This window comes from Rhinolophus sinicus, chromosome 1 (genome assembly GCF_057876585.1).
Source record: "Rhinolophus sinicus isolate RSI-liver-muscle chromosome 1, RSI-T2T, whole genome shotgun sequence".
Classification (NCBI taxonomy): domain Eukaryota; kingdom Metazoa; phylum Chordata; class Mammalia; order Chiroptera; family Rhinolophidae; genus Rhinolophus; species Rhinolophus sinicus.
Window position 1 is genome coordinate 158,623,759 of NC_142501.1, and position 22,879 is coordinate 158,646,637.

The 22,879-nt window shown below is 36.8% G+C and overlaps 1 protein-coding gene across 1 annotated transcript; it reads left to right on the top strand.

The window, feature by feature from the left end:
- Positions 1 to 1,443: 1,443 nt before the first annotated feature.
- Positions 1,444 to 11,024, top strand: AREG (amphiregulin). Its single transcript, XM_019720013.3, has 6 exons — positions 1,444 to 1,824; positions 2,951 to 3,199; positions 5,853 to 6,054; positions 6,799 to 6,954; positions 8,950 to 9,058; positions 10,816 to 11,024. Exons 1-5 carry the CDS (start codon positions 1,764 to 1,766, stop codon positions 9,041 to 9,043), a joined length of 762 nt encoding a protein of 253 aa, XP_019575572.3. The 5' UTR covers positions 1,444 to 1,763; the 3' UTR covers positions 9,044 to 9,058; positions 10,816 to 11,024.
- The last annotated feature ends 11,855 nt before the right edge of the window (positions 11,025 to 22,879 follow it).

Genomic DNA, 22,879 nt, shown 5'->3' on the forward strand with positions numbered 1-22,879 from the left:
GTTTTCCATGGCATTCTGAATCCTTATCATCTGATACAACAGAATTACTTTTCTATGTAGCTTACCCACATTACATTGAACTCCTGCACAGCAGGGAGGTGGTCATCATTTAATCTCCCTCTTTACTGCCCCCATCCCACATTAAAAAAAGAAAAAGAAAAAAAGTGGATTACACAAAATATGCTCTTAACAAATGTTGAACAGGAGAGATGGCATGAGTCATGACTGCGTATTTCATCCTACTAAATTCAATGTCTGATATTATTTAGCCTACTCACTATGACATGCCGTTAAAAAGTAAGTAGCTTTAAAAAAGTTTCCCAGAATTAGGACATACGCACTGGGACCCACGTTGCTAGAAAAGCTGCTTTACTGGAATAACCAAGGAAGAGATACATATCTTCAGGACAAGGCAACACTTAGAACAATGCTTTTGCCTCTTTTCTCTTCTTCAAGTCAAGAACAATCCAATTCTGGTGTTGTTTCTACATCAATGTTAGTTAAATTCAGCAGCTCCCTCCTCTTCATTTTATCTACTTGTCATGATTAAATGCCCGACTAGGCTCAAAATGGGCCTTTAAGGCTGGCCCTTTATCTCCAGTTTTGAAAGGAACAATCTTGGGCACCACCCTTCATCCAAATGCCAATATGCTACCAGCAGAAATTATTCCTTTATGCTAAGTGTTCTCAGAAACTCTCTTTTCAAAGATCAGTTTAGTCTAACTTCTTTATAAGAGTAGAAAGAGATTTTAGAGTCAGATTAACTTGAATTAAATCCATCTGGCTTCTGCCATGACCAGCTGTGTAAATTTCTCCTTGCTTTGTAAAAGTTGCCATGTGTCCTTCTTGTAAAATAGGTTAAGATGATACCCAGCAAGGTTACTGAGTGAGAGGGCGTGATATTTTAAGTGTATAGTTTGGCGATAATAAATAAGTATTAATTTTGATGAGGGCCCTGGGCCACCAAAAGAAAAAAAAATGGGAAGGGAGGTGGTTTGAAATTCTGGCCACTTCACAGTAGCAGGTGGGAAAGAGCCCTTGGTGGAGACATAGGCCCATCATAAATAAAGCCGCTCCACACGCGGAGGTGCGCGCTCTCTGGTCATTTAATGAATTTCATTTATCCTTGTTAAAGACATTGGGCTATCATTAAGTTACTCTTGGTTTTAAAGTACGTTTACATCTTAATGGGGAACTTCTCTAGTTAATCTTTGTTATGATATTAAAATCAACCAAAGTATATACGGAGGTTTTTTACGGACTTTGAAAAATTGGGACTTTGTCAGATTCTTAAGTCCTAAACACCACTACCACCCTCGATTAGGATCTGGCATATTTTAGGCTTGCAGCTTGGGGTTTAATTTCCATTTCCTGCCAGTGGCTCTCTGCGCTAGAAGGAGGCGGGGTGCCTGCCATCCGTGTGTGGTTTTGGGGTAGTAACTTCTTCTGGGGCGGCGGCCGCCTCCACCCACAGCGGCGGCCGTGACGTCACGGGCAATCCCTCGGTCCCCGCCCGCCCTATAAAGCGGCAGGTGAGCACCGCACCCCCGGAATGTTCGCACGCCTTGTGCCTGCGCCCGAGTCGGAGCCCAGCGATCCCGAGGCGAGCTCCCGCCGCTGCGCTGAGCGCCCGATCCCGGCGCGCCTCGGAGCACAGCCGCTCACGGCCCCCCGCGCCCCTGCTCTTCCACCACCGCCTTCTCAGCCCACAGCTCCAGTCTCGGTTGCCCCAGAGACCGCGACGCCGCCGCGCCGAGGGACCAATGAGAGCCCTGCTGCTGCCGCCTGCGCCGGTGGTGCTGTCGCTCGTGATCCTCGGCTCAGGTGAGGACATCCCCGCACTGAGCTGCTGGGCGCTTCTCCCACCGAAAAAGCGGTCGCCTCTTGAATTTTGCTGCTTCTGAAAAAAAAAAAAAAAAAAAAATAGTCGCCCTTCGGCGTTCCCAACTCTGTCCCACGGGAGGTGTTCACGGTAGCTCCCATCCTAGGGGTTATTGCTTGGGAGAAAGAGAAAAGCAAGCACGTGTCCCAGACGTTCCGGGCCAGGAAGAGGGTCCCGGAGAACCCCTGTACTTTTACTTTAGTCCAACTGAAGGAGACTTTAAAGATCCTGTGATCCAAACCTTCGCTTTGCATACAGGAACCGAGGTCCAGAGAGGTGAAGTGATTTCTGCAGCTTTCAGTCGTCAAGTCCTTTTCCCAGGAGTGCTGCCTCCTGCCTAAATTCTCCATCTCCTCTGCCTACTGATTTTGTTTTTATCTTCCTAGAAGGCCTGTTGTCCTCCCAGGGAAAAGTTAAAAGCACTAGTCTGACTCTGTTTTATTGAGACCTAAATGATAATAAAGCAGGGGCTTGAAATTCTGGGTCCCAAATCTTAACTATTTCCCAGGGTGTTTTTTCCCCCTCTGTGTAAGAAGAATAATGAAACAATGACAATAATAATCATTATTATCAATTAGCACCTATATTAATTTTTACATTTTGTATACATAGTCTTTTAAAAATGTGAGCACGTGTTAAGAAAATCTGGTATTTATCCATTACATCTAGAACCTGCCTATGGTTCTCGATATAATGGGACAGGTGGCATTCTAGCAAACACAGATGCATTTGGTATGTGAAGTGATGGGAATATTTAGACAATACCTGTTAAGTAATTATGTATATTAGGTTAATTTGCCTATTTGGCAGTATTTTTTTGATATGGAAATTAATGTAGACTGTCTACGGAAAAGAAAACCTTGATGAAAGAAGCTCTGTAATTGGAACAGCTGAGTTTACTTGTTGGCAAAACGTAAAGTTGCTTTCATAAGTGACTCAATCACAAACAATAGCACATGTGCAATAACTACTTTGATATCAGAAGATAAACATTTCTCCTGAAGGGCAGCTGACTGGTGAGAAAAGCACTCTACTATACCTTTTCTTCCTTTGTTCTTTCTCCCATAGCCAGTTATGCTTCTGGATTGGACGTCAATGACACCTACTCTGCGAAAGGGGAACCATTTTCTGGGGACCACAGTGCCGATGGATTTGAGGTTATCTCAAGAAGTGAAATATCATCAGGAAGTGAAATTTCCCCTGTGAGTGAGATTCCGTCTGGTAGAGAACTTTCCTCAGGGATCGACTATGACTATGCAGAAGAGTATGATAATGAACCACAAATATCAGTCTATATCGTAGATGATTCAGTCAGAGGTGAGTAGAGAATAGGTGAAAATGTAGCTTATCTGATGTGTTTATATGACCAAAGCTGCTTCAAAAGAAAAGCCACTCCCGGCACGTTCTAGTGGCTTTCTGGTGTGTATATCTGTTGTACACTCTGCTAGGTGACCTAGAAACTGAGAGCGAAAGAGCTTCATGTGGGCACATCCTATGTGCCTGCATGGTTTATGTCTACTAGGTCTAATGTTCACAACAACTTTATCAAGTAGGAATTATCATTTTACAGATGTGATAACTGAGGCTTGAGAAGATTAAGTGTTCTGCCCAAGGTTCCACAGCTAGCAAGCAGATAAGCCAGAAGGAGAACTCCTATCTGTCTGATTCCAGATACTATGCCCTTTCCCACTGTGCCACATGACCCCCATTCTGAGAGACAGATATAGATACCAACCAGTCCTATCTTCTCTGTATCTCAACTTCTGTATCCAGTCCCCACTACCACTCTTCCCTAAATAACTGCACTCTAACACAAGTAAGGGAACAAAAGGAAGGAATGGGACAAGAACAACTGGACTTTAGCGTTAAGTAGTAAGTGTTGAGAAACTGGTAATAATAACAATAATAATAATAATAATAATAATAATAATAATAATAATGCTTTCTGGAAATATTAAAGGACAGATATGCATGGATTTTGCTAAATTTTCAATTTAACCCCAAATCCCAATTGTCATTTCAATAATAGTGACCCATAGTTTTCTTTTCTTTTGATGTTATCTGATCTTTAAAAGGGAGAATCTGCTTAAAATGAGGGTACCAAAGTAAGAGGTAAGTATTGCTCAGTACCTTCATATTACTTTGGAGTTTGAGGACAGTTGAGGTCATCACTAAATCAGATCTAAATATCCTAGGAGCATCCACCATGGAAGCAGGATATAAGACACCTTCTCTCCTGACCTTAGTTTCCCTGACTCCTCCACCTCTGTCTGGCTCCCAGAACTGTTAAAGGCAGAACTGATGATACCATAGAGATAGTCACTGGTTGGAAAATTTCTAGTGAATGCTCCACTTTACTCCCTTGCTTTGGAACTTGCACTTTTACGTACAGTGGGGAAAGGGTCCATTATAATGTTTACTTTTGGAGGAATGATATTAGACCATCCAGATTCTTTAAATTGTTCTCTTAAAAGTGTTTCAAGCTGTTAAAAGGCCAAATAAATTGTTAGTGGTGAAAATGGCTAGTGCTTTAAATTGCAATGCATTGTGAGATAAGAGTGAAAATGTTGGTTGAACTCCCTTGAAAGGCTGTAGAACCCATGGAGTTACTGTCTATTGCAGCACTTCAGCATAGTGACTATTTGCCTCTGTCTAAAATTTGTAACATGTCTGATAAAGTGCAGTACTAGCCATTTAAGATGTTTCTATAAGTAGACTTTTTCTAACTCATGGCTGTTTTTTATCACCAGAGGAAAGTTTCAATATAAAAATTGCATTATCTCCCTATTAAACATTGCCCCTAATTTGACTATTGTTAATGTTGTCATAATAACCAGCTAAAATATTCATAATATTTATTTGCAGTTTCCTTAATCACAGGGTTGTATCTTGAACATCCTTCCCTATGTTTCTAATGTTTTCTATTTAATGGGTGCTGCAGGACCATTATGACTAATGGAATAAATGACATTATCATAGTTGCTTCTTTTCACTGAGCTGTTTGCTAAATACTTGTTCAGATAAACCTATTCAGGGATTAGTATAACAAAATGCACAGCTCTAGCATGGCAACTCCTCCTTCCTATATTTAACATGTGGGTAAACTCTATTCTGCATAACTGTAACACTGAACAAATGTTTCTGTGGATCTGAAGAGTTAAGATGAATCTCTAAAATCAAGTACAACTATATCTGTCTCCTATTTTTTCAAATAGATTGATCACACAAATGTATTCCCTGAAAGGTATCGATTAATTATAACCTGCTATAATATGGGAGTTGGAGAAAGTTGATTAACTCTAATGTAGATATCTGTTTTTTTCCACCCCCAGGTAATACACACTAATTCCCAATTATCATAGTCAGCACTAGACCAATATGAGTAAATAAAATCCACAAATATACCCACGTCCCACTTTAATCAATGGCATTGAACTTTTCCATGAGAAAACGCTGTGTGGTGAAGAAATAACAGGGTTTAACACCCCAACACTGCCATTTTCTAGTTGTGTATCCTAGGGCAAGTTACTTGTCTTCACTCAACTTCAGTGTCCTTATTTGTATCATCTGGATAACAACACATTCAACTGTGATTTGGGTTAAATTGAATAAATGCTCATTACCAAGAACTTGGTATAAATTAATTCAACAAATGTATAAAATATTTCATGGATTTTTCTTAGACAGGTAACTCAAATAATCAATAATAACAACAACAATAATAATACTGATAGAAATAAATTCAGAATATGTTTCTAAGCTAATAAAACAACAAAGGATTCAGATTTTTAAGTGCCACACAATACAGATACTCTCTTTGCCCAATTATTGTATATGACTTGTGTTAAACAATGAAACAAATATGGTCATATGAGCTCTCACTGCTGGGAATTAATTCCCTCTTCTCCAAAATGATATTCAAGATCAAGAGAGATTGTTGTCAATAAATACATATATTTTTTAATTTTAGTTGAACAGGTAGTTAAACCCAAGAAGAACAAAACAGAAACTGAACAAACTTCTGATAAACCCAAAAAAAAGAAACAAAGAGGCAGAAATGGAAAAAATAGGAGAAACAAAAAGAAGAAAAATCCGTGTGACGCGGAATTTAAAAATTTCTGCATTAATGGAGAATGCAAATATATAGAGCACCTGGAAACAGTAACATGCAAGTAAGTTTTCCTAAATTATATAGAATTCTGTATTTCTAACACCATGTCTGAAATTCCTAGCTGTAGAAAACCATTTATTTTTCTAATGTGAAAAACAAAGTTCTGCAAACCTTTTTTCTTAAAGGACAGAAAGTAAATATTTTAGGCTTTCTGGGTCAAGATTATGTATGTACTAATATGACCAATTAAAATGTAAACATTTAAAAATGTAAAAACCATTCTAGGCTTGCCCACTGTAAGAAAAAAAAAAAAAAAAAAGAGCCTGGCAAATGGCCAGATTTGACCCAAGGGCTGTAGTTTGCTGGCACCTGGTATAAACCATCATTTTACAATACATATTTTATAAAACCTCTAGTTAAAAAAGGACCTAAAGAAACTTTTCACATAATGTTGTTCTATCCTCTTTACCCCCAAAAGCTGCTAGTACATGAAATGATAGTGGAATGTATTATTATATTAGCTGCATAACAAGTCACTGAACTCATCAGTTGGTCATAAAAGGAGCTCAAGAATGAAAAGGTGTGTCTTCCTGGAGTATCACACCCAAACTAATCTCAATTTATTCTTATGCAAATAGATCTTTGGCTCAAATGCATTCTATGTCTCATGTTTTTGAAATGCAAAACTATGGCATGACATTTTTTTTTTTAATGTTAGAATTAAATGGTTATGATCTGGAAAGTGAGCCTAAAACATACAGAATGTTTTCAGTTATTTTGATTTTGGAATGTGTGTTGTTTACAGATGTCCTCAGGATTACTTTGGTGAACGGTGTGGGGAAAAGTCCATGAAGACTCACAGCATGGTTGACAGTGATTTATCAAAAATTGCATTAGCAGTCATAGCTGCCTTTGTCACAGTCGTGGGTTTCACAGCGATTGCTATTGTCATTACAATCCTGTAAGTATGGCATAACTTAAAAATTCCTCATAAAATAATTTGTTTAATTATTTTGGTTAATTTGTTTTCAGTATTTCTATCACAATGTACTATCATATCTTAGGTGAATTATTCTATTGGTGGCACATGATTTTTGGTCATATCGTTATACTTCATTGACAAATATCACAGAATATGATCCAAATTTATATTACTTTGGCCACCACTGAAATTTAATGTGTAAAGCCCTTTTTCAGAAAATCGAGAAATTTTTTGAACTTAAGAAATGGTTTTGCTTTATGTCATATTTCTACTCTACCTCTGACTACTTCTACTTCTCAAAGTGGTGGTATCTTCTATGACTATCAAGCTTAAGCAAGCCTCCCAGAAGCTAATTAAGGCCTCATTCATAGCAGGTTGTCAGAGATACTGCTTTGGTACTAAAAATCACAGAGCTTCAAAACAAGAGCCAACAAAAGATATGTCTTCTTCTGTTAGAATGCAAAGTTCTTATTTAGGAAATTTCATAGCATGATACTGATTTACTTAGAGCATTTACCTATTTTGTTATCATCAAATGCAATATGGGAACTCAATTATAAAAAAAAAAAAATTTCCTCCATATGGTATGGCGTAGGAAGCAGGGACAATTCTATTACTGTTCCACTCTCCAATATCTTCCCTGTGCTCACAATAACAGGCCACATACTTCACTTCATGACCAATGAATGTTAGAACTAGACTGTTTCAGCTTGTAGACACTGGTGGGTTTGTCAAAATGGCATTGTGTGTCAAACAGAAGTCAGTGAATTAAGGAAGTTGGGGGAGGGTGTGAATGGCTCTGTAATGACTCATGAGCTTGGGAAAAGCAATAGACTCATTATTCTAATTTTAGGTAAATTACTTTAACTGGATTGTGTACGTGATCTCCACTCTTGCCATGCAGGAAACAAGGGGTTATCTTCTGCTACTGTTTACTATTATTTTAAATGCAGATCAGATAATGATAAAATGGCATGTAAAAAACTTTTATGATGCATATAAAGTTTGATCTGTGGTTTAAATTAGTTTTGCACACTCTAGAAATTATTTTGATCTGTTAGTACCCCAAGCTACTAGATTAATGCAAATGTGTTTAGGAAAGATACCCTCTGATAAACCATTATTATTTGACGTGGAAGGATAGACGGGAAAAAATTGCCAGTTAAAGTTTCTTTGAAGTAATTATTTAAACCAGTAATTATTCAAGTTGAAATATTTAATAATCCTTTAGAAAAGCATGGAAAAACTATCATGTTGGCACTCTTAAAACTACTCAGTGACTTTTCCTGTTTTGTCCCATATTCGCCTTGTATTTGAAACATATAACAAACACTAACCTAAGCCAAAATTGCTGTTTTTCCATAATTGAAGTAAATTTTTCCCAAACTTCATAAAAAAAGTTCTTATGATTTTAATAATAACATTTAGTAGATGGATGAAAGACCTACAAAACAGAATTGTTTCTGTAACACCGAGACATTTTTAAACCATTGAGGTTTTTTTAATAGAAAGTAGCAATAAATAAAAGTAGAAGGGTATTTTTGTTATATTTAAAAATAAATAAAACCAACTTGTTTTGTAAGCCTGATTTGAAAAATTCTAATCATTTAAATTAGTTTGTTCAAACATAAAGTCCTTCTGTGGTAAAACTGTACTATCTTCTTCCTATTTGTGCATAGCAACTGTGCTAAATTTTGAAAAATGAGAACACATATTGATGCTTTCTGAAGGTTTGCATCTCAAGGAACATTTATTTAAATCTTAGTGCTCTGGAAATATGTTTATATAAACATCCCCTTAAAACAAACATTGGTAATATTTTATAGCTAGGTTTGGGTTTTGGTTTGGTTTAGAGTATGTTGTGTAAATGGTCTATAAGGACTCACAAAAAGGAATTCCCTATATTCCTGAAACCCCAGTTAATATATGGATGAATAGAACTTTGATGACAGTAGAATATTTTGTTCTCTGAAGGCTTCGAAAAAGATACGTCAAGGAATATAAAGGAGAAGCTGAAGAACGAAAGAAACTTCGACAAGAAAATGGAAACGCACATACTATAGCATAAATGAAGATATTACAGGTTTGTGTTTTAAAATATATCTTTAGATCATATCCTATAACTTTGAAAAATATAGTATCTATTATCTCAAGCAAAATGAGGAAAGTAAGTGTCCTTCATTATGGACGCAGTGTGAACAATGGCTACATGAAAGTGTATTCTTTGAGCATGAAATGGAGGTTAACATTAAGAAAGGACTATATTATAAGGGACATAAAGATGAGGGAGACACAGATCTTATTGTCAGAGAAGTTGGTGTTTAGTAGATAGGAAAGAGTGAAAGGAGCCAGAATACTAGAAGTAAAATATATGTCATGAGAAAGGAACCAACAGAATATGAGGAGTTTCCAGTGAAGAACAGAAAGAATCCACGGGGAGGCATTTAGACAACAGGAAAGGATGTGTATATAGGGTGGCACTGGAAGTGAGCCTCAAAAGACTGAAGATTTGGGGACAAGCAATTATGAAAAGAGAGGAAGATTAATACTGTGAAATGCACTAGGTCATTTTAGAAACTTGTGAAAAGTGGCCTAGTTCAATGGGTTTGGGGGGAGATAAGGTTGACATGATAGGTTGAGCTCACATGGGGGAGAGCCAAAGTCAGAATGCTTGCACTGCAAATGTGAGGTGGAGATAGCAGACTGAATATTCTTTTAAAGAAAGGAAGTAGGAAGGGGGAATGGGGTACAAATTTTAGGAAGCTTGGTTAAAGTATATATTGTAGTTTTTATCTTTAATTTTTTTGTAAAGTGGGTGAGTTAAGCCTGTTGTAGGGAGAAGGTAAGAAGATATGAAGAGGGATTGTTAATTGACAACAAAGTGAACAGCAAATGAAGCAAACAAACTTCTAGAGGAAGAGGGAGGCAAGGAGCTCAAGGACGCACTTAAAGTTGGTCATAAGAAGGAACGCCATTTCCTCAGACATTCAGAAAAGATGCCAGATCCTTAAGTCATTGATAGTCTACCTTCACTGTGTTTAAGAATTACTTGAGATGCTTATTAAATATGCATATTCCTAAGCCAAATCCTAAATCGACTAAATCAGTATTTCCATTTTTAATCAACACTCTAGATGCTTGGAGAACCGCTACATTTAGCATTGGTTAAGTGCAGGTATTAGGTTCTAAGCCTATTATAGAAGTAGCTCGAATACTCATGACATGGGTAATTCTCCATGCAATGCCATACTCAGTGCTTATTGCATCAAAATGTATTAATGTATGGGCTTCATGTACTGATGCTAAGCTGATCAACATGAATAAGGGTAGATTTTTGGTTACTTAATGCAATAGAGATTTCTCAGAGTAGGTCTCAGATAATTTTAGGAAAAGGAATATGCTGTGCTGGCACATAGTGGCTGCCCATTAACTGGTAGCTACTATTATTATGCCCTCGGTACTAATTATCCCAAATTAACTGTATAACATAAATACACCGAGTCACTTAATCTTTGTTTTTAATTATGTCCACTGCATAGATTTGGTTGGGGAAACCATCTATCATGACTGTTGTTGCTTTTTTATTAAGAAGAATTTGATGAAACAGGGTTGAGCATATGCAGCCTTCTACCTCCCTAGGCATGTAACCAAAGATGGTGTGAAAGAGGGATTCAGGTCAAAGTGATAGTTTGTCTCTGAAAAACTTGTAGCGTTTTTCATAAGACATCCTAGAGAAAAAAATTACAGAAATTCTGATTCCTGATTCCTGATTATTCTTTGACATTCTCTTAAACTTATGTTGGAATTGAGCTTCTAACACTTTATTTTATTTTTAAACAGGGCATCAGATCAGAGTTACTGCCAAGTCACAACCATGAGTGATGAGTTGTTTCCTCTTTCAGTGGATTATAAGAAAACAGAACCTTTTTGTTTTGATGGTTTAAAACTTTCAATTGTCACTTTTTGTGCTAAGTCTTATTTCTGTACATAAAGATGCATGGAGAGAAAAGTATTTTTTTCAAGTTGTAAATAATTTATTTAATATTTAATGGAAGTGTATTTATTTTATAGCTCATTAAACTTTTTTAATCAAACAGATTGCGAGTTTGAATATTAGTTTTGCGATTGCAAGACTCTAGGGTATTTTTCTCCCAACACTTAGATGATCATTTTAAAAGGAGTTCCTTCTCTCTGTTTTTCACTGTTTTTATGTTGATTTTCAAAACTTATTCCTTTCCTTCGAAAGCACTCTTAATGGGAAAATTATAAACTAGAGTCACTTAGTCCTCCCACAATGCTAATATCTCAAACTGGCCTTGCTTATTCCATGTAGAACTATTCCAAGTCCTAGTAATTGTAAAAGCTTCAACATGTGGCACTGCGTCTCTGTTACAGTAGAAACAGATATTATTTAAAAAAAAAGAAAAGGAAATCCACTGCTCACAGTCATTATCACCATAAACCAGAAGGAGACAAGAGTAGGTTTGAATATTACAAATGTGGTATTTCAAGAGAACCAGGAAGTATTTCGATTTGAGACTTTCCTTAATATACTGACATGAATGTATAAAGCATGTAAAAACCACACCTCCCTTGCCTCTCCTTGCTGCCATTTCCTACATTATTTTAAACAAATACATGTACAGTTGTGATGGGTACTCTTTCCTGGATGGTCAACTAAGTTACCTACATGCAAAACAAAACAAAACAATATAATGTGCGGGAAATATCTTGAGGAAATGAACCAATATTAAACATAATTCCAGCAATTATCTCAAAAGAATTTCATGAATGAAAGGTACCTTTCCCATCAACACTTTCATCTGTTCCTAGCATATCATCCACCAAATCCTTGCCCAGTTGTCATCTACCCAATTGCTTCCCAGCCTCACCGGCACATTATCACTTGAGTTTTAAATGTTTATATGCCCAGGGCCCCCTCCCAGAACTTCTGATTTAAATGTACTGGGCTGGGTGATTAGTATCTGTATTTTTAAAAGATCCCTAGATGTTTCCTATATACAGCCAATCTTGAAGACCTCTGATTCACCTAAGCTTGAACAGTACACATTTTCCTCAGCTTTATTCACTAAATGTTTATTGTGGATGATTCAAGTAGAATGCTAGGGATACGAGACAGAAATCCCTGACTTTGTGACATTTTCCACCTAGTTGGCGGGAGAGAGTATATCTTGTCAATACAGTGCAGTCAACAACTGGATGAGATGTCTACCAGGATGCTTGGGCATCCAGGGAACTCTCACCTAGACCAGCCTGATGAGTCAGGAAGGGCTTCCTGGGGAGATGCTACCTGAGATTATCCTTGAAGGTAGAATAGGAGTTATATAGAAAAGATCATTACAGGCACAAGCAAAATTACAAAGTCATTAAACATTATGACCTGAAAGGGTAAATACATAAAGTGGTTCAGTATTATTGAAACCGAAAGCGTGAAGTCAACAGGCTGTAAAAGAAACTGGAGTGGTAAGGGCAGGGTCATACAGGACCTTTAACTTACACTGCAGGCCGTGAGGCACTATTCAAGCTAATTGATCAGGGGTAGAAACTTGACCAGATTTGCATTCCAAGTAGGTCACAGGCAATCACATCGGGGAGGGACTTGAGCCAAAGCCAAGAGGTGAAGACTGGCTTGGATGCAGTTGAAATAGTCCAAGCCAGAAATAAAGAATACCTGAAGCTGGGAAGTTAAAGCAGGGAAAGAGAAACTCACCCTGTATTTGAAGATTTTTTTTTATAGATAAAAACACAAAAACAAGGTGATTCATTATAAAAGCAAGGCTGAGGATAATGGCATGGTAAGGGAAGAAAAGAAATCTAAGAAGACCCTCAGGTTCCTGGCTTTGGTGGGAAGGAGGATAGCGACATAATTTTAAGTAGGGACTCTCTCAAACTAGCCTATTGAATATTATAGATGGAAAGCATGGCATTTTATTTGTCCTTGACTGAAGAATGGCTCTTTTCTATTTTGCAAAGTCATCCTTTCTAATTTGTAGCAGACTTATGAGGAAATAAGTACCAGCCCACACAATTAGTCCACTAAATAAACCCTGGTCCTTACCTCACATCTGAGATTGAGCAAATGAGAGGAAAAGTCCAGGTCTGAAAGTGTGGTAATGAGTTTGGCTTTGGATCTGTTGAGTTTGAGATGTCAGGAGATATCTAGTAAGTACTGATAGTTAAATATACAAGTCTGTAGTTCAGGGAGAGGAAGAATTGTACATTGGGAGTTGTCAAACTATGTATGGTAACTGAAGCCACAAAAATGCGCACGATTACCTAAGGGGGCTATAATGCGATTGAAGAAAATATATTTGTATTGGCACCTCTTTCCAGTGTTCACCAAACCTTTGGAGGGAGGACCCTGGCTACATACAGCCCCTGTGAAGGCTGCAGGCACGTGCCTATTAGCCCATGTACTTTTCTAGCTCTTAAAATAAAAGTTCATGAAACCATTACAATGAAGTAGAAGGAAAAAACAGTTACTACTTTCATAATAAAGATAATCTTATTGAGTGTTCAGATAGTTGTAGCCCACAGATGGTTCTACATGCTTTCCACATAGTAACTCATCTAATCCTCATAACTTCCTTAGAAGGTAAATGCATTTTATAGATAAGAAAAGTAAGGCTTGAAAAGATGAAGTAACTTTTCCAGGGTCACACAGCTAGTAAATGACAGAGTTAGGCTCACTGGCTTCAGAACTGGGCCACTTAAATTCCATTCTCTACTACTTCTCCCATAATCATATAGGTGTTTGTTTTTGGTATGGAGAATGCTTTGTCCATGCCAATTTAGCATGGTTGAAAATGCCCCTCTTAAGATAGCTGGTTTATTTCTTCAAGACTTCGATAAGATGTCACTATCTACCTGTGTTGCCTTCACAAAACTTCCCAGTCTATACCTTTCTTCCCAGTACAGAATGCACACCTTAGAGTTAGCCCACCCAAGGGGTAAAAAAGCTGGAATATTTTTCATAAATTGTATCCACAAATTTTCAAATAATTTGTTAAGATTTGCTCCCAGGATGAGGGAGATTAAATTTCCTGGAACTTTTGGCCTGGCTTATGTGTAAGCAAAGTGAATCTAGTGGCCAGAGAAAGTCACCAGGCAATGGTGGGCTATATGTAGGGCCAATGTGCTTAGAAACAGATACTGCCTAAGGTATATGGGTGGGGCACATAAGTACCTGCTAAAGTGGCTGGCTTATTACTGAACACTGTCACTCTTATTTCTTGTCACATGCTCATTTATTCAATAAATAATTCCAAATAATTATTAAACTCCAACTATGTACCAAGCAAGCATAGGTTACTGAAACGCAGCATCTCGTAAGTTCTAAGGAGGAGTATGCGTAAAGTTAATAACGGAAGAAAAATGGCAGAGTAAAGGATTTAGATAGTACCAATCTAGATAATTATCTTGTCAATAATTAATAATTCATTTTGTTAGAGGAGTCTGACCTTTATGAGGTATGATGAAGTAATAATGCTGGTTTTTTCCTGTGGCTTAGAAATCAACATAATTACTTAGCAATACCTCATGCAAATATGTTCATAATAGTCTCCAATCTCTCAAATTACAACATATACTATGTTCATTTAATCATTAATTTAATAGATATTTATTGAGTATGTACTATTAACATAGTAATGCTTTGGACAGTGCAATCCAACCTTCTTCCAGGTCTCTCTGGGGGAGACCAAGTGTGTCATACACTGCTCAGTGTGTGTGTGTGTGTGTGTGTGTGTGTGTGTGTGTGTGTGTGCGCGCTGGTGGTGAGGTGGTTGTCAGCTTGAGTCATAGAGTCATGATATAATGCAATTAGAAAATTTTAAAAAGGAAAGCAAAAACCATCATATGTCTGAACACTAAGATACAAGTAATATAAAACCCTTGAGTTAAAAATTATCTTATGGAAAATTACAATGTACTTAAACTGAAAGAAAATGCTTTATTTGTCAATATTTGTGAGGCAAAGTTAAAATAGTACTTAGTAGACAATTTGTAGACTTAAATATATCTATCAGAAAATAAGTAAAGCTTTAAAAAACCAATTTAAGCTAAGCATTTAACTCAAAACTAGACAACGATCAATAGAACAAACCCAATGAAGATAAGAAGGAACTATTTGAAATAAAGACAGAAACAAATGTTAAAGGTAGATGAAAAACAAAGCCAAAATGTTATTTTTTGGAAGTATTAATAAGATAGGCCTCTGTTAAAATTGATCGAAATAAAGAGAAGATACAAAAAAAAAAAAAATGAAAAAAAGATATAACTGTAGAACAACCGATTTTAAAAATAAGAAAAAGAGAGAGTACTAGGATCTATATAAATAAATAGATTTTAGTGGCATAAAGAGATAAGTTACTATCTCTGATAAATGAAATATAGAGGTAGGATGCTCTAAGTTTGCTTAATTCAATAGTCCAACAATAGTATCAAAGTCCTAGGCCCTTTACCTCCTACTGACCTTTTATCCTTATGTTTGTAAGATGGTACTAATATATAAAATCCCCAAGCGTAATGGATCAATTTCTACAAAAAATGCAAATGAATATACAAAAGGTCTAATGGGAATATATAGAAAGCTTGAATAAACCAATAAGCAATAAAAAATTGAAAGGGTGATCAGAATTTATGTCCACCCTCTAGAAGGGAACCCACCCCATATGGCTTTAGTGTTCTTAAGAATGTAAAGAGAGAGATTTCCCAGTTTGTTCTGTGATGCTAGTGCTAATTGGTATAAGGGCAATATAAGAAAAAAAAATCATTGGAACATTTTATTTATAAGCATAGACGTGAAAATTCAAAAGTATATTTCAAAAATTTCATCATGAAAGTAGAGTTTTTTGCCAGAAATACAAGAATGGCTCAACATCATAAAGTATTTTGTTTTTTTGTATTTTGTTATACAAACATCATTTGTATACAACATCATTTGTATTTTGTTATACAAAATAGGGTAAAAACATGGAATTTTTTCTGTTATACAAAATAGAATTAAAAAAGCATTTTCTTATAAAGTCAGAAAAAGCATTTAGGTGAAAAATCTACTTATAATTTAAAAACTAGGAATAGAACACATTCCTGAGCTTGATAAAAGCTATATACCAGAAATTATAGTAGAATTTATACTTAATAAGAAATCTATAGCTGCCTGCCCTTTAAGATTAGGACTGAAGCAAGGATGCCCATTATCAGTACTACTGCTGAACATAGTACAAAAATTCTAACTAAAGTCTAAAAATATATACATACATAAGAGATATAAGAATTTATAGAAAATAAATAAATCTGTCCTTTCTTTTGCAGATAATATGATAATCTACCAGAGCAGCCAATAGAATCAATATCACAACTATTAGAATTTGTAAGATAATTTTATGAGATTGCCAGATATAATATAAAATGCCAAAATTAATAGCATTTTTCTTCAATGCCAAATTAGTTCAATCTTAAAAAATAAAATAACATTCACAATTGCTAGGAAACTATAAGTGTATTATCAACAAGTACATAATTTCATTTGAGAAAATATATATACCTGTTAAAAATAAAAACCCAAAAACGAATCTGTTGTCATGAAACATTCCCTCCCTTCTTTTGGACTTTAGGATGTAAAAGGTTAATTTCTTCCCAAATCTTCAAATTCAACAAAATGCTAGTCAAAATTCTAACTGGGTATTTTGATGAACTTTATACATCATATTCTAAAATTTGCACAGGAAAATAATCCATGAAAATCTTCCATTTTGAAAAAAAAGCATAAAAGGAGCCTTGTATATAAAGACATATATGAACTAAAGTAGTAAAACAGCGTGGTAGCATGAATATGGACAAATAGACCAATGGAACAACACAGAGAGCTCAGAGACACTTTATTACATGATAAAAATAGCACTATAAATTAGTAGGGAAAAACTGACCACTTAACAAATGTTGTAGAGAAAACGGTCTTAGAATGTGAAGAAAAATAAAATGAGATGACTACCTTACATCATAGTCAAAGATGGATATCACGACTATTAAACATCTAAATGTAAAATGTAACACTATAAATTAATACAAAATAATGCAGGAAAATATACTTGTGAATTAAGGTCGGGATTTAAGAAAAACCCCACAATTAAAAACACAAGGAGAAATGTTGACTATTTTTTGATTATGTCAAAATTAGCAAGTCCTCTTGAAAGAAGAATGTCATGGACAAATTCGGCAGTTGACAGAATTAGAGAAGAAATGTGCAATGTCTGAATCCCCACAGGGATTATGATATGCAAGGAATGACAAGAAAAGACAGGACCTTTAACTTAAATGGGGGGAAAAGATATGAGCAAGGAATTCCCAGAATTTGGAGCCTAAGTGACTAATAAGTAAGTGATCCAGACCAGTGCTAGCCCATATGTTGCTTTGGTGAGGATTAGCCAAAATCAGCCCCTCCTCTAGATGGCTGTAGTCCCAAGCCAGGGCATGCAGACCATGGGCTGGATCTCGGCTCCCACTCATATTCTTGGCTGAGCACTCTTTTGTGCCAACATCTACACATCATAGCCCTGCATATAAAGAGATGCTCAAACTTATTAAAATACAGAAAGCCAAATACAGAAATATAAGAATAGCTATCACTTTATGCCCATCAGATTTGTAAAAATAGAGAGATGAATACTGATGGCAGAATCTTGTGGATATGAGACCCTTACACATTACTTGTTAGAGGTTAGCCTGGAACTGCCATCATGGTAGTACTTAATCAAATTACAAATAAATATACCCTATTACTCAGAGGCATGTAGGCCCACAAAGGGACTTACATGAAGATGTTCATGGTAGTGTCATTTATGACTGTGGGGAATTAGAGGCCATCTACATGTGTTACTGGATAATGTAGAAGTCACATGTGGTGGGGTCACACTGAGGAACAATGTACAGCCATTAGAAACAGAGGTGTTCTCAGATTAAAATCGGTAGATTTTTTTTTTAAGTGCTAAAATTTTAGAAGGTGGTGCTGAAGCAAGTAAGAAATAAACCAGAACAATTCATATTTCCTTACATTAACTAAATACACATTTTATACAGGTCAAAAGTTATTTATATTAATTAACATTTATATTAATTACATATAAAGAAGGTCACATAAAACACATCAGAATGATTGCCTAACAGTAAAGGAAAGGTGATAGGAGCAGGGAAGTGGTGGGGAAGGTATTGACAATCAAACAACAGGAGGTATAACTGAAGAATATTTAATTTAACCCTCTGCACCCGAGGTCAAAAATAAAATAAGAAACAGAAAAAAATATACGCATAAAATAATCACAAGTAAATGGAATTAATAAACACGAGGCTTAAATTATGATCAAATTATGGGTGTGGGAGAGGGCTGTTGTAGAACAGGTGGAAAGCCTTGCTGAGGAGGCGTGATTTAGTTGACACTGAAGGCTGAGAAGGAACCAGTGTGAGAAGAGAAGCATGGAGGGCACTGGTAAGACAATGACACGGGAAGGTATCTGGCCCCTCTGAGGAGCTGTGATGAGAGCAGAGTGAGGGACGGAAGACAAGTCAGATCTTCCACAGGGCACTGAAATTTAGATTCTTCTGTGAGTGCACCGGGGAGTTTGACTTAAAAGTGGAAAGTCTCATAATCTGATTCATATCATGCTGCTACGTGAAGAATGAACTAAGAGAAGGACAGGGAAGAAGCAGAGAGAGCAGTTGGTGAGGGAACTCTCTTTCAATGGATCAGGTGAGGGAGATAAAAATAGCTTGAACTAGGGTGATGGCATTGGCAATGGAGAGAAATAAGAAACTTGGAAGGATAAGAAAGGCTTACCCTGAATAGATACTTTGGGGGAAATAAAAACTCTAGCCTGGTGTTTAAACCTTATACATTAATAAAATTACTCTGTTACTCTAGAGCAGGGGTGTCAAAACTGTTGCCCGCGGGCCAACTGCGGTCCACAATCCATTGTTAATTGGCCCGCAGCAAATTCCAAAAATATATTTAGTTTACTTAAATAAACCAGGTGAGGCAATACGTACTTCACCTCGAGTGAGTGGCCCCGCTGTCTTTGTATTTTACCGCATATGGCCCTTGGTAAAAAACATTGAAAAAAGTTTGGACACCCCTGCTCTAAAGTAAACAAAATGTTTCTATTATTCTAATCCTTTAAGAGTTGATTTTGTTTAACGCAAGGAAGAAATACCGGAGAACCATCTAACGAGATCTTGCTGCTGCTGAATTTCTGGATTCTCAGTCAATGAAAGTATTGAAGCCAAGAATACATCTGAATCTGGGAGGGAATAGGTAGCAACAGTGAGATCTGCATAGTACAATGTTAAGCAGCACTGAAAAGAGCAGAAACCTATATGACCCACTAAAATGTGAGCTAGTCACAGTGTTGCTAAGTTCTAGGATAATGAAAGTATTGTCACCCTGGCAATGTGTGTGCAGTTGGAATGAATGGAATCAGGTCTCAAATACGTACTCAAAGGAGCTGAGCTTGACTTAATTTCTTAAAAATAACTTCAATATTTTTATAGACGTACATAATCACTGCTGAATTTTTAAGAAGGGAGAAAATAAAAATCATCCCAAATTTCACCAATCAAAAATAACATTTAATATTCTGGTGTAAATTCTTCTAAATACTTTACCAACATATATCCGTTATCTAGGAAAAATTTTATCATACTTTTCCTACTGCTTTAAAAATTCTATTTCATTTCAAATATATTATAAACATCTCTCCCATATCATTAAATGTTAGTCTATAACATAACTTTTCATGCTGTAAAGTATCCCATCGTTTAGCCAATCCTTGAATATTCTGTGGATAATTTTGCAAGTGGGATGATGGGACATAGAATGGGTAAGACTTTCTAAATAAAATTTATGGCATATGCTATAAAATTGTATGACTAGAACAATATTTGAAGAATATTTCTTACTGGACAAACTCCAAAGACTTAGCAAGTAACAATTTTAACTGAGTGCTTACCATGTGCTAAATGAGGTTTAAGCACTTTACATGTATAAATTCAGTCATTCCTTACAACAAACAGCCATATTAAATATTAACTGCCCATATCATATATGAAGATACCAAGGCACAGAGTTTTGGAAACTTGCTCAAGGCCACACAAATGATGAATCTAGGAATGGAATGCAGGGGTCAGGCTCCAATCCTGTGGTGCTAAATCCATGTTGTGCTGCTATCTTAGGCATGGTATCAGAAGGGGTAAAGGACAGACATTAACAGCCTTCACCTGTAATTAGTGCAAAGGTTACATTTCTGAGCTTACTGAATTTACTTCTGCAGGGCTCAAAGAAGAGTAGACTGTGAGTAACGTGCATCGTGTTTCCTGTTAGCCAGGAACCCTATTCCCGTACCACATTTCAACAGAGGCAAGGTGACTCCTCCTTAGTATTGGAACATTTTCTCTTTCTCCTTTTTCCCCTCTTACTTGATTCTCCCTAAAATAAGTTGGACAACTTACCTACTTGGTGAATTAGTAATAGGTAAAAACTCATTGGGCCATGGTTATCAGAGGTGTGGTCACTGGCGTGCAAAGACAGTTCTCCCTAACCTGTTCTACCTCTATTCTCTCCCTTCTTATTGGATGACTGTGAGCAAGCAGGCTACACTTCAGTTTCTCTGACTGCAAGCAAGTGGGGAGGTAGGGTAGATCCATACCTTTAGTTCTGTTTTTCATTAACTCTGAAAGGATGATGGCAGAATCCCCATTTGAGGCTCAGATCTCACTACCATTGTTCAGTCCAGGTTTATCATTAATTCTTTGGATTCAATTTGGCTACATTTTTCTATTCCCACTTGAAGCAGGTTTCTCCACTCATGGGAAGAAGGTTGAAGAAAATTTCTAAGACTGGGGATAGCACTTGGAAAAAATAAATGAGTTTAGCAGTTTAGAACACCAAGAAAGGGATGAAATGGAGGAGGAAATTAGTTCAAAAAGATTGGCAGGATAAGAATGGTGCTGGATTCTGGAGGCACAAAGAAGCTTTTCCTTGTGCTATTGGAAATGTGCAAAGTACCTTGTGAAAAATAACAGGGATGGGCACACAATCCAAAGATCAGCAGTGCCGACATGAACCCTTGCTTAGGCCTGAAATACAGGCCCTTTAAGATTCCTCATACTTGTTGTGTTCTTTCTATCCTTGTCTCTCCTTCCTAATTTATTTGGGGAGTATTCTTTCCAGGTAAGGAGAATTCCTGAACACTTTTCGTTTCTCTTGCACTATTCTCATTTTGCAGGCTGAAGAGTCTATGGAAATCATGCTGCACTATTAAGAAAATAACTGGACATATATCCAGAATGAATTAAGAATAATGATGTTGCCTATACATTTAAGGTATTTCTTGAAAAGCATTTCATATGAGTTTAGCATTCATACATACACATAAGTGCAACGTGTACACTCATACACATCCCAATTAGTGGGAATATATACTCCCTTCATTTCAGAAATATTAAGGGGTATGCTCTAGAACAAAGCACTGCATACCGCTGTGATCCTTACCCATCAAAAGGGAAAACACACCAGTAAGGGTCTTATTCTAGGACACCGGCTCCTAATGACTCCACTGTATCATCCATGAATACATAGATCACTTAATACCCCCAATGCTTGCTTAATTGTTTAATTAGTTAATTAATTGATTTAACTAATTAAAAGTATTCTGGGATTCTAAGTATGGCTTGCAATCAGTGACCCATTAATTTCCAGGTACTTTTCTTAGTTCAAGGTCACCTGCAAGTGACTTGGTAGCCTGCCTGTTGGGTTTCCCCCAAGGATCACTTCAAGTACTCATGACTCGCTCCATGGAGGCTTTTTAGAGCCAATAATCTCAGTGGTAGGGACAAGAGCTCCCTGAGTAGCTTTCAATGAGAAGTGAGCAGGAAGAATCTTAATTGGCCAGGATTTGATTAGAGACAAATCATAGACAAGGAAAGCAAAGTACCTAATTCAGTCTCAATCAACTGACTATGTCACTCAGGTCCCCAGAGGATATCATGGAGACCAAGTAGCTGACTGTGTTGGACCACCACAGGCCTTGAGCTAAGGTGCTCAATCAGCGCTCTGTTTACCCCGTCATGTGTGCTCACTGAAGGGCCCAGTGGGATGAGAAGGGAATTGATGGAGCTTGTACCCATTCCTGATCAGCCTGGACTTGCTGTGTGATTTTGCATTTCTCCCTCTGCATGCCATTTTCCTTCATTTATAAAGGTTCAGGCCCCTTCACTGAGAGAAGACATTGTTATCTTTAAAATACTATGAACTTCGCAGAAAGGAATGCTGGAAAGAATAGGGAAATCTGAGTCAGGAGACTTGGGCCTGGTAAACAGACTCTTTGGCTTCACATGAGTTGTAGGGCCTTGTCAGGTCCCAAACGCAACTCTTGAAAGCTAACTAACAGTTCTTTATTTCAGCTGAGCTGGGGCAGTAGCTCTTCCTTACAGTATTTAGAAAGCTGCTGTGGATGAAAACGGGACTCTATAATAATCTGATAAGTTCAGTGACTGAAAGCAACCTCACAGGGTGATCTCATCATAAGTTCCTAAATGAGCAGGTCATGGTGGGTAGTTACCTTCAGGCACATAACTTCTCCTTATATTTTTTTCAATATTATCTATTTAATGTTTCATTAGTAAGCTAGTTAAACTCACGAACTAGAAAAAAAAGTGTTTTCTACAAAAATTTATGTTTTCAAATAAAATATTTATGATCACTTATCTATTATACAGTTTAATCTAAGAGTAATATATATAAGCATATTATGATGACATCAATATCTGAACATATTTCATTTCCTAGAGGCTTCTTAGGAGCCTTTAAAATGCATATACTTAACCCCATAGC

Bases quoted from the DNA above. Each gene is read 5' to 3' on its own strand.
- AREG (XM_019720013.3), top strand. From the start codon at position 1,764: ATGAGAGCCCTGCTGCTGCCGCCTGCGCCGGTGGTGCTGTCGCTCGTG. The intron at 6,055-6,798 runs GTAAGTTTTCCT...TGTTGTTTACAG, and splicing joins CTGGAAACAGTAACATGCAA to ATGTCCTCAGGATTACTTTG. The intron at 6,955-8,949 runs GTAAGTATGGCA...TGTTCTCTGAAG, and splicing joins GCTATTGTCATTACAATCCT to GCTTCGAAAAAGATACGTCA.